This window comes from Cetorhinus maximus, chromosome 11 (assembly GCF_964194155.1).
Source record: "Cetorhinus maximus chromosome 11, sCetMax3.hap1.1, whole genome shotgun sequence".
Taxonomy (NCBI): domain Eukaryota; kingdom Metazoa; phylum Chordata; class Chondrichthyes; order Lamniformes; family Cetorhinidae; genus Cetorhinus; species Cetorhinus maximus.
Window position 1 is genome coordinate 38,590,150 of NC_135889.1, and position 17,966 is coordinate 38,608,115.

Below are 17,966 nucleotides of genomic sequence, written 5' to 3' on the forward strand. Positions count from 1 at the left end.
GCAGCGCTATGGGGAAAGAACGGGGACGTGGGACTAATTTCAAAGAGCCTGCACAGGCACGATGAGCCGAATGGCCGCCTTCTGCGCTGTATGATTATGTAATCTGCAACTAAACGGAATTGTTTCGGTGTCATTCCGATAACATTGCGGCTTTTCTGATTCTTCGGCGACCAGAACGGCGTCCCTTTAAGATTTGCTTTACAGTAACCCTTCTGGCGCTTTGTTTGCAACTCATGCATTTTAAAAGACGCAGCTTGGGCGGCTGCATGCAGAATGGGGTGGGGTAACGTGGGGAGTCCCAGAAACAATCGTCTGAATGAACGGATTGTCATCAGCCAGCTCGATGCACCGAGTGGCTGTTGAAGGGGTGATGTGAAGACAGAATGTTGCAGCGCTCGCGTTCGGATGACATCAGTTGATGGAATCCTATCGGGCTCGGGCTGCTCGCGCGACTTCCGCTCCGAGCGAGGGAGGCGGCGCGCGCGGGGGGAGGCCGTTGCTTTCTACTCGGTTTTTTTTAAAAAAAAATTGTTTTTCATCATCAGCCGGTGAGGGGAGGTTTATTAAAAAAATCCACAATTGCCATCGGTGCTACTGTGAGCGTGCAGGACGGGCTGTGGGGGTGTGTATGTGAGCGGCAGAGGAATGGGTGTCCTCAAGCTGACGGAGCAGGTAAGAAGCCCGAGGACCCGGAGCAGGCGAAGATGGAGGGAGGGAGGGAGGGAGGGGGGTGAGGGGGTGAAGATGGAGGAGAGGAGAGGGAGGAGGAGGACCTGCCAACTGGCACAAGCGCCGAGCTGAAAGGAGAATTGGGCCGGGACGTGAAGCACAAGCATCCCCGATGCCTGGGACTGATCTCTGCCTCCGACCCCCTCACCCTCCCCTGGAGCCGGGAGTTCCACTACGGGGCCGGGCGGAGCGGCAGCGGCGGCGGCGGGGGTGGTGGTAGGTGGTTGGGGAACGGGGACGGTTTCAAGGCGGCCGGGCACCGAGCAGCCCTGTAAGAAGCTGCGATAACCGTCGCACTTTAAACTAAAATTAGCTGCAGAGCTAGGCTGGCCGGTGGAACGAGAATAGCTGGTGATGGGTTTGATGCATTTTTAAAATATTTTTATTTTTAATGTGGAGCAATGCTGTGCCACGGCTTCTTTTTGTAAGGAGCTGTGTTGATTTTCTGAGAACTGCCACTTCGGACCCTGCTGGGAATATAAAAATACATTTCACATATTTCTCCTCGTTTTGTGTTTAACCTCGAGATTGAAATAATATCACAAGATTGTCCCGTTTGCAGCAATGCAGTTAGATTAGTTCTGTCATAAAGATGAAAGCTTTTCATGAGCAATCAGCTGTTGGATCTAATATGGGGGGGGGGGGGCAGTGGGGGAATGGAGGGTGTAGGAAACACTAATTGATTTAATCGCTTTTGTCCTTATTGTATCTTAGCAATTAAAATGTTTTCCCTGATGTAATTGCTTATGATATATGTCAATTTAAGATGTCCGCTTCAAAAGAGTATGTGAGAAAAGGACAATGATAAAATCTCGAAGATTTATCCCTCCCTTTACCCTAGACTAAAATGTCAGTTACATTTTAGATGAAGCCTGTTCTGTAATTTACTTCATCTTGACTTCCTCATTTGAAATGTTGCGAAAACTGAGATGCGGAGTTTTTAGCATTGCAATCCCAGCAAGCGGAAGGAACTGCAGTGGGGGATTATTATAGCATTGAGACATATAATTTAGAAACAGTAATGTATTTCAGTTGATTTTTAAAAAAACTTGTTTTTGTTTACATTACGTTCCAATTTAAAGCTTTGTAATATTGTTAGATACAGTTAGACAGGAGTTGGAACGAATTGTCTTCCAGGTGCTTCTAATTTGACATGCCCCTTGTTATATCGTTTCTGATCATTTCTTAAAAGCAAAATACTGCAGATGCTGGAAATCTGGAATAAAAATAAAATGCTGGAAAAAGTCAGCAGGTCTGATAGCATCTGTGGAGGGAGAAACAGGGTTAACGTTTCAAGTCTGTATGACTTCTTCAGAGCTCTGAAGAAGGGTCATACGGACTCGAAAAGTCAACTCTGTTTCTCTCTCCACAGATGCTGTCAGACCTGCTGAGTTTTTTCAGCATTTTCTGTTTTTATTTTGGATTGTTTCTTGTTTTGATTGCAGATTATTGTAAGCGGTCTCCTATGTTAATAAGAGCAGTTCTTTGTAAATTACTTTTTGCATTGTGTACAGTTGGTGCAAATCGCACTGAAAACAAATACTGCAGAGTAACACCTTGCGATCAGAAATATAAAGTTTATTTTAACGAAGTTGAAGTAAATTGTTTAAGAAGGCATTGCCGCCATCAGTTGTTTAACATTGTCAAATTTCTATATATAGTCATTGTGTCACATGCTCTGATGTAAAATTTGACAGCTCTTCGTATTTATATTGTTCTTCTGGTTGAGGCAATCAGATCAATAATAAAAGCAGAAAATCCGTGACTCGCTCAGGCAGCACCTGTAGAGAGAAGCACGTGCATTACTGTTTTGGATGTGGACCCTTGGCAAAGTGCTTTGTGAAGGATCCACCTCTGAAATGTTCGCTCATCTGTTTTCTCTACAAATTCTGTCTGACCTAATTACTTCCAGTATTCTCTGGTATTTGTTTAAGTTTCACCGTGTTTGATATAAACAAGGCAGATATCTGCAAGCAAATTCTAATACCATTAAATAAGGAAAAATGCATTTGTAGAGTGACTTTCACAATCTCAGTATGTGCCAAAGTGCTTCACAACCAATTAAGTGCTTGAGTCATTGTTGTACTACAAGGAACAACAGCAGCCAGGTTTTGCACAGCAAGGCCCCTGAAACACAATTGAAGTAAGTGAACATGTCACCTGTTTTGGGAGCATAAAACTTTTATTAGTTTTACCTCCTATTAGTTTTAACTGTTACCAACTGTTGTTTGTCTGTACATATCATTGAAATGTATTCTAGTGGTTGTGTGACAACAACATTTCAGTCTGAGCTTTGTTACATATGTAGTCCACCTTCTAAGGTCAGTCTTTTGAGAATGAAGGAATGGAGTTCTGAAAATTGGTAGCTTTTCATGTTCCATGATTTTAAATAATTTCCAGATGTATTCAAAAGCATCATGTAAATTATTTTTATATTCTTACATTATCATGCATATGCCTTTCTAACCAGCTAAGAGGGTGCAGGATGACCGGTCCCATACTGCTGACAACACCACGTTTCAGTGATTACTGAGAAGGACTGTGCTGGTTTTGTCATTTTTTATTTTAAACCTTCCCTGTGCAAGGTGCTTGGTTGCCTGTCAGCATCTTTTTATTGTTAGTATGGGTATCGTTCTGAAATAACTTGGGGCATTGGGATGCAAATCCAAAACTCCAGAAATTTAAACAAATAGGAGTAGAGTTTCCACTTTGGCTCAGTTGGCAATCTGGGTGCAAATTGCATTTGAATTGTGCTAATTTTCTGAATTGAATTTTTTGCTCAAGTCACTGCTGAAACTTATTTGCATACCATTAAAGGTAAGATCTTTTATGAACCAGTGTAATTGGGCAGCATTTTAGAATGCAGTTGCGCATTTTTCAAGTATTTAAAAATATTTCTTATTATATGTAAGAGTGGAAACTTGGTGCAGATTTACTGATATGGTTGAAAATGGGATTATCACAAAATAAAAGCATCACCTGTATGGAACTGTAGACTATTTACTTGTGTCATTGATGTATAATATTTAAAATTATATTATTAACTATTTTAATATTTAAAACCTATTTAAAAGGTGCTTCATTCAAACATCATGTTTGAATCTTTCCGATCAGGTTTCTGCCCCTGCCACAGTACTGAAACAGCTCTTATCAAAGTCACAAATGGCATCCTATGGGGAGATAAACTATCCCTCCTCTTCCATCTTGAGCTGTCTGCAGGCTTTGACGTGGATGACTACACCTCCTCCAAAACCTCTCCACTGTCATCCAGCTGGGTGGGACTGCTTTTGTTTAGTTCCATTCTTATCTAACCATAGTCAGGGAATCAGTTGAAATGGCTTAAGAATATAAGAAATAGGAGCAGGAGTAGGCCATTCGATAAGATCTGCCAATAAGATCATGGCTGATTTGCCTCAGGCCTCAACTCCTCTTTCGTGCCAGCTCCTCATAGCCCTTCTCTTCCGGCTCCTGCATCATTGCCTCTGGTGTCCCCCAGAGATCCATTGTTGGCCTCACCCTATTTCTCATCTATATGCTGCCCCTTGGTGACATCATCTGAAAGTATGGTGTTATTTTAAATATGTACACTGACAGCACCAGCTCTACCTCAACACCACCTCACTTGACTCCTCCATTAATTTTAAATTATTAGACTTGTTACGGATAGCAGGAGGTTTAACCTAAAACTGCTCTGATTTCTCTCCTCACCACTGGTCTGTAACCAGAAAGGTTTTTTAATTTTTGGTTTCTCCCTTTATAAGTGGTTGTATATTTTCCCCAACCCTTCGGTTATGGAGTGATCCAATCCTCTACTAATAACCCCACAGCAAACTCAAGATAGAGTAAAATAAGAGGGGCAGTTCATTTTACATATACACAAAACACAGGAAGGGGTTTTGCAACATCCACCCCTTTTTGCATTCATACAGTAAAAGAGGGATAAGGGAAAGAAAGGGGTTCAGGGCAAAGAGCACGATTTAAAATGAGAATTATGATTTCACCTGAGCCAGAATCAAAAAGTCCAATGATGCATTCCTTCAGGGGTTAGCAGGCTGAAACTGTTGCAGGGTGATCTGCTTTTCCAGAAGCAATGACTTCCACAATGGAAGAAGGCACTTAGAGATCACAGAATCACAGTGCAGAAGAGGCCCTTTGGCCCATCGAGTCTGCACCAACATGTGAGAAACACCTGACCTACCTACCTAATCCCGTTTACCAACACTTGGCCCATAGTCTTGAATGTTATGACGTGCCAAGTGCTCATCCAGGTACTTTTTAAAGGACGTGAGGCAACCCGCCTCCACCACCCTCCCAGGCAGTGCATTCCAGACCGTCACCATCCTCTGGGTAAAAAATTTTTTCCTCACATCCCCCCCTAAACCTCCTGCCCCTCACCTTGAACTTATGCCCCCTTGTGACTGACCCTTCAACTAAGGGGAACAGCTGCTCCCTATCCACCCTGTCCATGCCCCTCATAATCTTGTACACCTCGATCAGGTCGCCCCTCAGTCTTCTCTGCTCCAATGAAAACAACCCAAGTCTATCCAACCTCTCTTCATAACTTAAATGTTTCATCCCAGGCAACATCCTGGTGAATCGCCTCTGCACCCCCTCCAGTGCAATCACATCCTTCCTATAATGTGGCGACCAGAACTGCACACAGTACTCCAGCTGTGGCCACACCAAGGTTCTATACAACTCCAACATGACCTCCCTACTTTTGTAATCTATGCCTCAATTGATAAAGGCAAGTGTCCCATATGCCTTTTTCACCACCCCACTAACATGCCTCTCTGCCTTCAGAGATCTGGACGATGAACTGGTCCTCTAGGCACAGATACAGAAGTTCAGATGTTCCACTAGTACACAGTGTAGATGGGGCCCAGGTAATTTAAAATCTGGACAGAGCTCTGGTTCTATTGCTGCTCTGTTATGTGGCAAATAGCAGACAGAGGTGCAGGCTGCTAGTCTGGAATTCTGGACCTCTTGGGTTAAACAGCAACTGAAGATAAAAACCCAAAAGCTGTATAATTAAAGCAATTCAAACAGCTCAAGTCTCAGTCATGTGACGGTGCTTTTGGGTTGAGCTATACAGCTAACAAGGCCCCTTGTTAAAACCCGCTATGTTTTGAGCAGGTAACTGTAGAACCATTAGCGCAACGTTAGAGATGAGTCACAAATAGCTCTGCCTTTGTCCATAGCTGGTGGTGCAGATGTCTCATCTGCTATCCTTTGTGTGGCTTGGCTGGAATGTTTATACAATGCAAGGAGTGTTACATTCCAGAGATTTGAGGCGTTGGTCTTTGTCCATTTTTAAACTGCTCAGAAACTTACAGAACTACCATCATATGGTCAGCAGTGGCCATTTTATCAGTCCAGCTATTAAAACAGAATTTAAACAAGAGAATATGGAAGAGAAACAAATTTCTTTTAGATTTTTTTCTCCCTTCTTCATGCTGTCTTGGCAGGACAGACTGCTTACCTGACACCCAGTGTTAGATGAGCAGACATTTTCTTCAATTAAACATTGGAAAGACTGAAACCATTGTTTTTTGGCCCTCGCTCCAAACACCATTCCCTCTCTACCAACTGCCTGAGGCTAAACAAGACTGTTCTCAGCCTTGGCGTAATAATTCACCCTGAGATGATCATCTAACCACACATTCATGCCATCACCAACATTGCCTGTTTCCACTCTAACTTCACCCCTGCCTCAGCTCATCTGCTGTTGAAACCCTCATTCATACGTTTATTATCTCTAGATTTGATTATTCCAATGCACTCCTGGCTGGTCTCCCACATTCTACCCTCCATCAATCTTGTGCCTGAGTCGTAACTCGCACCAAGTCCTGTTCACCTATCACCCTTGCGCTCTGCTGACTGTTATTGGCTCCTGATCAATCAACGTCTTTGACCTCAAAATGCTCATCCTTGTTTTCAAATCCCTGCATGGCCTTGCCCCTTTCTTTGTAATCTCCTCCAGCCTCACAGTCCTCCTAGTATCTACACTCATCTAATTCTTGCCTCTTGAGCATCCTCAATTGTTATTGTTCCATCATTGGTGGCTATGGTTTCAGTTGCCTTAGCCCTAAGGTCTGGAATTCCCTCCCCATATCTCTCCATCTGTTTACTTCATCTTCCTCCTTTTAAGACGCTGTTTAAAACCTATTTTTTTGACCAAGCTTTTGGTCATCTTACCTAATAATCCTTAAGTGGCTAGTGTCATTTTTTAATAATGTTCCTATAAAGCATCCTGATATATTTTTCTTACACTAAAGATGCTATATTTAAAAATAAGTTAATTTTAAGACCCTCTTTGGGTCCTGCACATGGGTGCAATTAGCATAAACCTGTTCTGGTGATTACTTTGATTTAAAGGTGTGACCAGTTTGTTGGCAGGACCAGCTTCTAGTGTGATGTTTCAGCACAAAAGATTTTGGTAATTTTATTTGCGGTGGTTGACATTTGCACTCGAAATTCCTGAATCTTTTGTATTGGTTGGGCCAATTTTTTGAATTGCGCTTAAAAGTGTAATCTAGAGGAAACTGTAGGCCATAATCTAGCTTGCCACTTCACTGGAATAATGCACTGTCAGAGGTTCCATATTTCAGTTGAGCAGTTAAACTGAGGTTCTGTCTAACCTGCTCAAGTGGCACTATAGGAAGAAGAGTAGAGGAGTTCTTCCAACATACTGGTCAGTACTTATTCTTAGGAGAGGCTTGTAAGTTAAAATAGATGAAAGCATTGAATTATGAGTGAGTAAGTGACCTCTTTGTTTTAATTGTCCACCTACCTTGTTTCTGCAAGGTAGGTGGGATTAAATTCGACCCTATAGTGTCTTTCATCTACTTTATTTGGGAGGAACAAGACAAAAAATGAGTTCAAGTATAAATACAAATGAGAGGTCTAACTCATACCTGCGTATGATCATTAATAATTAGAACATTTACTTACGGTTAACTGTCTGAAAGACACAAATTTGCATGTCCAGAAACCAATAGGAAAGCACCAACTCCCTTTAAAAAGTCACTAACCAATGCTCCAAGACATTTGGATTCCCCATGTCATCCTCTTCTCTCACCAACAAGAGAACTGTGCTGGTGTCAAATCATTTTTTCCACTCCTACTTGTGTCAAACCTCAGGTTCACTTTTCAGAATTTGGACAATGCCTGATTCTTACTCTGCAGTAATAACAAATCCAGTGACCTCCAACTCTTATCCCCTTTGCATTTTGACAATCTCCAGGACCTTCACCCAAGTCCTGCCAAATCCCAGGATCATTCCCCCAGTGCCACTAAGCTGAGGACTGCCCCTAGGTGAAGCTAAACTTCATTGCTCTTCCCAAGTATTGCCAAGTACCAGATATCTACCTTGAACAATGCGTCTTATCTGCCATCTTGTTCATTCTGCATTTTAAAACTGCTAAGGGATTAAAAATAGTGAAGGATATAAAAAAGTCACATTTTACAGAATTATGGAATCAATGTCCAAAGCACCAATACTCATTAAAAACAAAATTTAAGATATTCAGTCATTACAAATTAGTGCTGCTGATACTCCTTATGTAACACCCTATTCTATAAAATCATCTGCATCACAGAGAAATACCATGAAAGGTACACATGTATTCTCTTGCCTGTATAAGAATGGTACAAAAACAGGACTTGCATTTATATAGTGCTTTTCACGACCACCGGATGTCTCAAACTGCTTTATGGCCAATGAAATACCTTTGAACTGTAGTCACTGTTGTACTGTAGGAAACACAGCAACTGACTTGTGCACAGTCCCACAAACAGCACTGTGATAAAGACCAGTTAATCTGGATTCTGTGATGTTGACTGAGGGATAACTATTGGCTAGGGCACCTAAATAGTGCTATGGGATCTTGTACATCCACCTGAGAGAGCAGACGGGGCCTCGGTTTAACATCTCAACCAAAAGATGATACCTTCAGCAGTTTAGTGCTCCCTCAGTACTACCTTGATTTTAATGCTCAAGCCCTGGAGTGGGACTTGAATCTGGGACTTTGTGACTCAGAGGTGAGAGTGCTACCAACTGAGCCACAGGTGATGCTGACTATGGCATCTTGAAAATGCAGTCTAATGTTTTTCCATTAAACTACTACTACATTTTCCTTAGTTATTCAAGTTTGGTGGAGAAGTCAATTGAGCACATATTGAAAGGACATGATATTGCCTTTTGTGCTTACCTGATTTTAAATGGAAAAATATAGCAATATGAAAAACTATAGCAATATGATTGAGCCTTGATTTTTTTTTATTTTCAAATTTTCTTTGAGTTTTTAGAAAAGCATGTTTGACATTGATGCAGTGCAAGGTTCCCCAAATGGCCAACATATCAGCTCTGAAATGGAGTTTGTACAACAGCTGTTCCTGGTTGTTCCAGCAATAGTCTGCTCAAGCATTTCCCCCTCCAGAACAGACCAGTGTCTCTTTCAATTGCATTGCAAGGGTTGAGTTTTTAAAAAATGTTATTAAAGTTGATTGTGATTTAGGTAACACTGCTTTTCGTCCTCTTTCCTTTTCTCCTGTCCCCAAATAAAAACACATTCCTTTTTAAGAGGCAGTAGTCAGAAACCAGGACTTTGCCCCCCTTCCTGCATGGAAGTCCTTCCTTATTCCTTTATGGATCAGTGCCTGGGGGCTGCCTGCTATTTTCTCTCCCACAGATCAGCTTAGATTGGAATCGCTTTAGAAAATTCAAAGTGATAATGCTATGATGCTATATGTACGTAATTATCCAATTGCTGCACTCCTTGAACTTTGATCATTTGTCCCAGAGGAAGGAAAGGATTGATGGAAAGCAGTTGGGTGAGTTGCTGAGGATTACTCTAAGAATCCTGGGAATGAGGCTCCTGAAAAATAATATGGCCACTAAACACACATTTTCGCATGTAACCTTGAAATGTTTGTATGCATCTCTATGCATTTTTTAGATAAACAATTTACATCTGTGTTTAGGATTTGTATGTCATGGCTAGATTGCTTCATTCTACTAAAGATTGATGCTGTAAGTGCCCATGGTTTTATTTTCCATTTAGTTTGGATGTTTCTGTACCAATTTGGCATGTTCAACTGAAACTAATACCTCAAACCTACAATAAAGCATTTCTTTGTAGAGAGTTATTTATCACTCTTTCGTTTGTGCCGTATTTGCTTGGACACTGAGCAAACCATGTAGGATATTATTTCTTTGTGGCTGTAGTAGAAAAACAAAATGTATGATTTAACTGTGGCTTAAATTTTTCTTTTAAGTTGAACAAACAGATGCACGTTCTGTCACTCAATTTAGGTTTTGTTCATGCTTTAGAAAAATGGTAGGCTGTTTCAGGTTGTCACATCTAAGGTTGCGACACAAGATGAGAGCATATGGTGTCGCGGATAACATAAATTAGCATGGATAAAGAATTGATTAGCTAACAGGAAGCAGATAAGTGAATCTTTTTTGGGTTGGGCAAGCTGTAACTATTGGAGTGCCACAGGGATCAATGAAATGTGAACTTGTCCACTTTGGCAGGAAGAATGGAAAAGCAGTGTACTATTTAAATGGAGAGAGATTGCAGAACTTAGTGTTACAGGGGGATTTGGGTTGTCCTGGTACATGAATCACAAAGTTAGTATGCAGGTACGTCGACTGATTAGGAAGGCAAATGGAATGTTGGCGTTAATTGCAAGGGAAATGGAATATAAAAGTAGGGAAATTTTGCTGCAATCATATGGTACCTTGGTGAGACCACATTTGGAGTACTGTGTACAGTTTTGGTCTTCTGATTTGAAAAATGATATAATTGCATTAGAAGCAGTTCTGAGAAGGTTCGCGTAACTCCATCCTGGGATAAAGGACTTACCTTAGGCAGAAAGATTGAACAGGTTGGGCCTATACCCCTTGGAGTTTAAAAGAACGAGAGGTGATCTTATTAAAACATATAAGATCCTGAGAGGACTTGATAAGGTGGATACTGGGAAGTTGTTTCCTCTTGTGAGGGAGACTAGAACTAGAGGACACAGTTTAAAATGAAAAGGTCTCCCATTTAAGATGGAAATGAGGAGAAATTTTTTTTCTCTGAGGATTGTTAGTATGTGGAATTCTCTTCCTCAAAGCAGTGGAAGCTGGGTCATTGAATTTGTTCAAGCCTCAATTAGATAGAATTTGATTGACATATGAGTCAAGTGTTATGGGGTGGGTGGGGGGGGTGGGGTGGACAGACAGGAAAGTGGAGTTGAGACCACAATCAAATCAACCATGATCTTTTCGAGCCTGCATTGCCAATCGATGGGCCAAATGGCGTACTCCTGCTGCCATGTTCTAGTATATATGGTAGAAACCTGAATTTTAAAACGAAAGTTGGTATATGACATTGGCCCAGATTTTGCATTAATAATAAGGGTGAAGTTAATAGCCCTCGCTGATATAATGGAGTAAAATGGCATCCACACATGCAGAGTTCAATACAGTAATCAGGAAATTGCTGTCGGGGACACCTTGCCCTTCCACAGGATATGCTATAACTATCCTCATTGATGATTTCAGTGCAGAGCTCAAAGTCATGGTGTGAAGTTGGGTTCTTCACCACTAGTTTTCTACTAAAAGGTGCCAAAAATGTTAGATTTGGTGCATTCAGGAGCACATGAATTTTTAATGGCATGGTAAGTGATAATTAATGCCCAGCAACCTCTCTAGCCTTGGTTGAATAACCTCAGTTTCTAAAACAAAATAAAAACAGAATTACCTGGAAAAACTCAGCAAGTCTGGCAGCATCGGCGGAGAAGAAATCAGTCAACGTTTCGAGCCCTCATGGCCCTGTTCTGCTGAAGGGCCATGAGGGCTCGAAACGTTGACTGATTTCTTCTCCGCCGATGCTGCCAGACTTGCTGAGTTTTTCCAGGTAATTCTGTTTTTATTTTATTTTGGATTTCCAGCATCCGCAGTAGCTTTTAGCTTTTTGTTTTTAACCTCAGTTTCTAACCTTGCTCACAGATGCCATGGATAACCTGTAGAGGGCACTGTGCTGGTTCAGATGCCAGATTTGAGATTATCTCCACTCAAAAGCCATGGAAAAATGTTTCAGGCAGCTGTTAGCAAGGTGAATAGTAAGCACTGTTCTTTCATCACTGACTGCAAAATCTGGGCCAATATAATTATCTGGGTGAACTCCTTCAGTAGTTTTAGGTATTGGACAAAGCTGGGGAATTAAACAAGCAAATAAAATCATATGAAAGTTTTATGAAATTATATAAAATAGCTTTTTTGCCTGTTAGACTTTTTATTTGCATGTTTCTGGATTTTATATTTGAAAAAGAATTAATTTTTAAAAAGCTTGATGTGAATGCAGTGATTCCCTAAATTTGCTATTTGAGGTTTTACTGTGCCATTTTTGAATTTCAGAGAACTAAAAACCTAACCATTTTAATTTTGACATGTATGTTTCACAAGAATTGTTAGGGTGGCACAAATGGAGCATAATATTTGATTTTATTAAAGGATAAGTTTGAAATCTGAAGGAGTGAGGGTACGAGCTGAAAAATGTATTCCTGTGACATAAAAGCGGAATGGGTTTTTAAGGCGAGAAAGTGTTGGGTGTGTAATTAAAGAATGATTAGAAAGCTAAGATGGGTCAAGTACATTTTCTGAAGTGTGAATACTTATCATGATCTTTGTCACGAAACTTGGCACAAAATGGTATCCACATCTGTAGAACTTCACGCACATAACCTCCCATTGAAGAAACAGAATGGTTGTTTTGCGAACAATTAGTGAATTGTACATCTATTACCTTATCAGTTATTCATGGTTTATTTATAGATGATCAAAATATTTTAACCAGTACATCAGATTTGAATGAACAAAAGTTTTGGTTTCTTATGATCAGTCTACACACAGGTGCACTGAACTGGAGTGCTGAATGTGCTGATAGATTGCTAACTTGATTGGAATGCAACTTTGAATCTGACAGCTCATATATGAACTGAGTGGAGTGGGTCTTGATCTGTATCTTGTAATGGTATTGTCACAGGACTAGTATTCCAGTGTAATGTTCTGGGACCTGCATTTGAATCCCCCAACTGCAAATGGTAAAATTTGAATTCAATAAAAATCTGGAATTAAAAGACTGATGATTGTTATAAAAACCCACCTCATTCACTAATGTCCGTTAGGGAAGGAAATCTGCCGTTCTTACCTGGTCTGGCTTATGATTCTAGACCCTCAGCAATTTGGTTGACTCTTAACTGTCCTCTGACCAAGGGAAGTTTAGGGATGGGCAGTAAATGCTGGCCTAGCCAGCAACACCCACATTCCCTGAATGAAAAAAATATATAGTGAGGATTTTCATACATTTGTATTATGTTTAATATGTGGTGTTGTCTCCATAGTTTATTAGCATAATGCTCAATGACCCACCAGTCCCTGAGAGTCCTCTGTTCAGGATAGATGTGGACCAGAGAGGGTCAGTGATTAAAAAGGTTCCCCATTTCCTCCTCTGTCCATTTCTAATTGCATCTCTGGCAACTATTTCTTCAGAAATCTGGAGGAAAAAAAAACAAAAGTTATATTTTTGTATTCTACCTTGTGAATTTTCTAGCTTAAGTTGCAGCCTAAAAGCAAGTACTCGGCAGTTGCATGCACCACTTCCTGAAACAGATAAAATTACACTCAAGATTTAGCCAGCAGTAAACTTGATTTGCTGCAGGATTCTGTTTCCCTTTTGAAAAGATCTAGAGGAGGAGGAAATGGTTGCTGAATTGAATGAAACCTTGCAAGCAACAAAGATGCAGAAACTTCCTGTTGTTGAGCCTTGTGGTTCATTGCTGACGTTGAATGAAACTGATGCTACATACAGCCTATAGAAGAAAACATTTCCTTCTAAAGTGGAGCATGATGGAATCTGTATTCTGTTGCTTTAACATAATACTTGTTTGTCTAGAAATTGTTTCATTTTGTGAAGGACAATTTGTATACATGATTATAAACCTGTCATTTGATGTACTCCAGCTTTTTTCATGCTTTTCTTTGTAGAGCCCACTATGTATATTGGCCCATTTAAGTTTTGGTCACTCATAGGAAAAGTAATGCTATCATTGTAGAAAATGTTTATTGGTACACAGTGATATTCTGATTATCCTAGTAAGTCAATAAGTACAGCAGTTTGTCTTTGGGGAACTTGCTTTGGTAAGATGTGTAGAGGGTTTGCGTACTATGTGAACTTGCATGTGGTAGACACTTTCTTCCCAACCTTCTCCTCCCAAATTTTCATTTGTCTCCATGTTTTAATATATACCCTCATGGTACCCACTGTACCTTTCTTCCAGCACGCTTGACAATCGAACTGCCGAACTGCCTGTTTTAAGTCTGCCTTGGCTGTCCCAGAAAGTTTTTCTGTTCAGCAGCAAGCCTGAAACCACCCTGCTTGGCTTCTGCCAAAAGCTTGTACCTCAAATGCTTACTCTATTTCCTTCCTGTTTGTCTGAATGAATCATCACCGCTACCACCAGTGAACTTGTATTGATATAGTACCTTAAACATAATGCTCCTATGAAACGCCTATGTTTTATTATGGAACAAAATTTGACATCCAGCTGCAAAAGCAATATTGGACTAGATGATCAAAAACTTGGTTAAAGAGAAAGGGTTTAACGGGTGCCTATTATGACCACAGCTGATGTTAATTGCTGCGTAAACTAAATCCTAGAGGGAAGCTTGGCTTACTAAGATAAAAGATAATTACTAAGATAAAAGCAAAATACTGCGGATGCTGGAAATCTGAAAGAAAAACAGAAAATGCTGGAAAAACTCAGCTGGTCTGACAGCATCTGTGGAGAGAAAAACAGAGCTGACATTTTGAGTCCGTATGACCCTCCTTCAGAGCTTCGTAGTTCTGAAGAAGGGTCATATGGATTCGAAACATCAACTGTTTTTCTCTCCACAGATGCCGTCAGACCTGCTGAGTTTTTCCAGTATTTCTGTTTTTCTTATGGGCCATACTGTTTTTTTTTGTGCATTCTGAAAATGAGAAGAAGTCGTACTGATCTCAGCAGCAAGAAATGCAGCAACACTTTTGAGATTTTAAAAATTAAAAGTAAATGTCTTGCTAACAAGAGTAGAAGAAAACTTAAGCACACAAGATTACAGTTACACAGTTAAACTCAGTCTTACAAAACATTCCTCCAAAAAAGACTCCGTACTTGTTAAAACCCACAAGTAAACACCTTTCAGGCAACACTCCCTTATAGATGTTTAACTGTAAAAAGAAATCCAGTAATATTATCCAAGGCAAACTGCTGTAGCTTCAATAAAGACACACCACATAACCTGCAACACTCTCCACTCTGCTGTGAAAATACAAACTTCAGAATAAAACTGCCTTTTGCAGCCCAAGACTTTTCTGGCTTGACTGGATGGTTGATTCAATATGCATCCTCACTCAGCCCACAATAGCTCCAGTTGCTACATCTCGCAGCCCCAGCTCAACAGCTAACACTAAAATACCTTTTTTCCCCTTTCATCTCAGGTTCCATTGTTCTCACACCTCTTTGAGACTCAAACCCATCCATATATAAGATCTTTCGTGTTTCCTTCTTAACTTTGCTTTCAGGTCAATAAAATATGATATCCTCCCTTCTGTTTAGCTATGGAACTCCTGCAAGATCAAACATGTTTCTTGTTATCTCTGACTTCCCTTTGACATTCAAGCAAACTCTCAATTTATCTAAAAATGCAAATATTAGATCTAACCTATTCACTTGGACCTCAAACCTAACACTGCTATCCTTTTCATGTTTTTAACCCCCCCCCCACCCCAAGACAACCTGTCTCCTATTCTCTGCCCAGCTTAATTAAATCATATACACACACACGCACACGTGCGCACACACATACATATTATAGGGAGGGAATTCCAGGGCTTAGGCAACTGAAGGCACAACTGCCAATCGTGGAGTAATGAAAATCGGGAATACTCAATAGATCAGAAATTAGAGTGCAGAGATTGGTAGTGAGGTGGGGGGAGGATGATGGGGTTGTCGGGGTGAAGGATATTATAGATTACAAGGGGCAGGGCCATGAAATGATTTGAAAGCCAGGATCAGAATTTTAAAATTGACTCCTGGTCAAGTCCCTAATGTAAATTATCAAACACAGGAGATGAGTGAGCAGGTCTTGGTGTATGTTAGGTCATGGGCATCAGAATTTTGAACGACCTTAGGTTTACAGAGGGTGCAATGTGGGAGGCAGATCAGGAATGCATTGGAATAATCAAGTCTGTAAGTAACAAGGATATGGATGAGTTTAAGCAACAGATAAGCGGAGGCTACGTTGAAGTCAGACAATATACCAAGGTAGTCTTAGTGACAGTGCGGATGTCTGGTAGGAAGCTCACCTTGGTCAAATATAACACCAAAGTTACAAACAGTCTGGTTCAGCACTGGACAGTTGCTAGGAAAAGGGTTGGAGTCAGTGGCCAGGAAATGGAGTTATGACCGGGACTGACTCTTGTTTTCCCAATATTTAATTGGAGGAAATTTCTGGTCATCCAATACTGGATGTTGGACAGGCAGTCTGACAACTTAAAGACAAAGAAGTGGTCAAGAGAGGTGAGGAAAAGTAGAGCTTGGTGTTGTCAGTGTACATTTGGAAACTTATGCCATGATTTCAGATGTTGCTGAGTTCAGCTTGTAGATGAGAAAAAGGAGCGGGCCAAGGCTGTATCCTTGGGTAACACCAGAGGTACTGTAAGGGAGCAAGAAGAGTAGCCATTGTAGGTGATTCTCTTGCTATGACAGGATAGATATGAATGAAGGCAAGTGCAGTCTTTCCCAGCTGGACGAGACTGGAGAGGCATTGTAGTATAATTTCATGGTCGGCTGTTTCCAAGGCTGCAGACAGATCAAGGCAGAATAGTTTATCTTTTATCACAGTCAACTAGGATGTCATTGTGAATTTGGTAAAAGTAGTCTCATTACTATGATGAGGTGGAAACCTGGTTAGAGGGATTAAAATCAATAGTTCTGAGGAAAATGGAAACGGATTTGGGAGGCAATATCAGATTCAAGGTCTTTGGAGAGGAAATGGAGGTTCACGATGGGTTGGTAGTTTGCAAGGATGGAGGGAGTCAGGTTGTTTTATGATGAAGTGATGATGACAGCTTTGAAGGATGGGGTCAGAATCTGAGGAGAGGGAAACGTCAACAATGCCAGCTAATATAAGTGTGGGTATGTCTAGTCCTACAAGTACGACACATCCACCAGAGGTGGCACAGACTATATAGTTGGGTGGGAGTGGCAACATTAACTCTCAGCCCCTTGAAGTCTCATGACATTTGGCCAAACATGGGCCAGGAAATCTCCTGATTACCACTTACTGTCTTCCCTCAGCTCAATTAATACTCCACATCAAACACCACTTCAAAGAAGCACTGTGTAGCAAGAGCACAGAATGTACTCTGGTTGGGGCAGGAAGGTCTCCAATGTCCAGCACCAGGAGTGGCTTGGTAGCACCACTACTGCCTGAGCCCTGAAGGACGTAGCTGCCAGACTGGGTAGGTGGCGAGGGAACCAACATGAGGGAATTTTGTACTTGACCTCATCTTCGCCAATCCACCTGTTGTAGTCACTTCTGTCCATTACAGTGTTGGTAGGAGTGATCACTGCACAGCCTTTGAACAGATAAAGCCATTTCTTCACACTGAGGACACCCTTGAATGTGTTGTGTGGCACGATCACTGTACTAAATGAGATAGATTCAGAAAAGATCTAGCAGCTCAAAAGTGGGCATTCAGGTGTACTCATTTCACCACAATCTGTAACCTCATGTCTCAGCTTATTCCTCACTCTACCATTACCATCAAGCCAGGGGACCCACCCTAGTTCAAAGTGAAGTGTAGGAGAGCATGCCAGGAGCAGGCCTAAGAATGAGATGTCAACTTGGTGAAGCAATAACACATGTATGTTAAGCAACATGCTATAGAAAGAGTCAAGTGATCTCAATGAAAGAGATCAGAGTTCTGCAGTCCTGCAACATCCATTTGTGAATGAAGATAGACAATTAAACAACTTATGGAAGGAGGAAGTTACACAAACCCCCACCCATAATGGTAAAACCAACAACGTGAGTACAAAAGACATACTTGAAACATTTGCAGTTCTCTTCAGCCAGAAGTGCCGAGTGGATGATCCATCTTGGCCATGTTCTAAAATCCCCAGCATCTCAGATGTCTGTC

General features: G+C 41.1%; 1 protein-coding gene across 7 annotated transcripts in view; it reads left to right on the top strand.

Moving 5' to 3' along the window:
- The first annotated feature begins 460 nt into the window (after positions 1-460).
- The window catches only part of LOC144686521 (serine/threonine-protein phosphatase 6 regulatory ankyrin repeat subunit C-like), a 188,289-nt gene continuing 170,783 nt past the window's right edge, over positions 461-17,966 (top strand). For 6 of the 7 annotated variants that reach the window (XM_078551828.1, XM_078551835.1, XM_078551829.1 and 3 more), the window contains exon 1: positions 461-672. In XM_078551828.1, the coding sequence (XP_078407954.1) occupies positions 646-672 (27 nt within the window). In that variant the 5' untranslated portion in view covers positions 461-645. Of the gene's footprint in view, positions 673-2,821; positions 2,873-17,966 lie in introns of those variants that run through there. The other variant, XM_078551831.1, reaches the window with a different exon arrangement.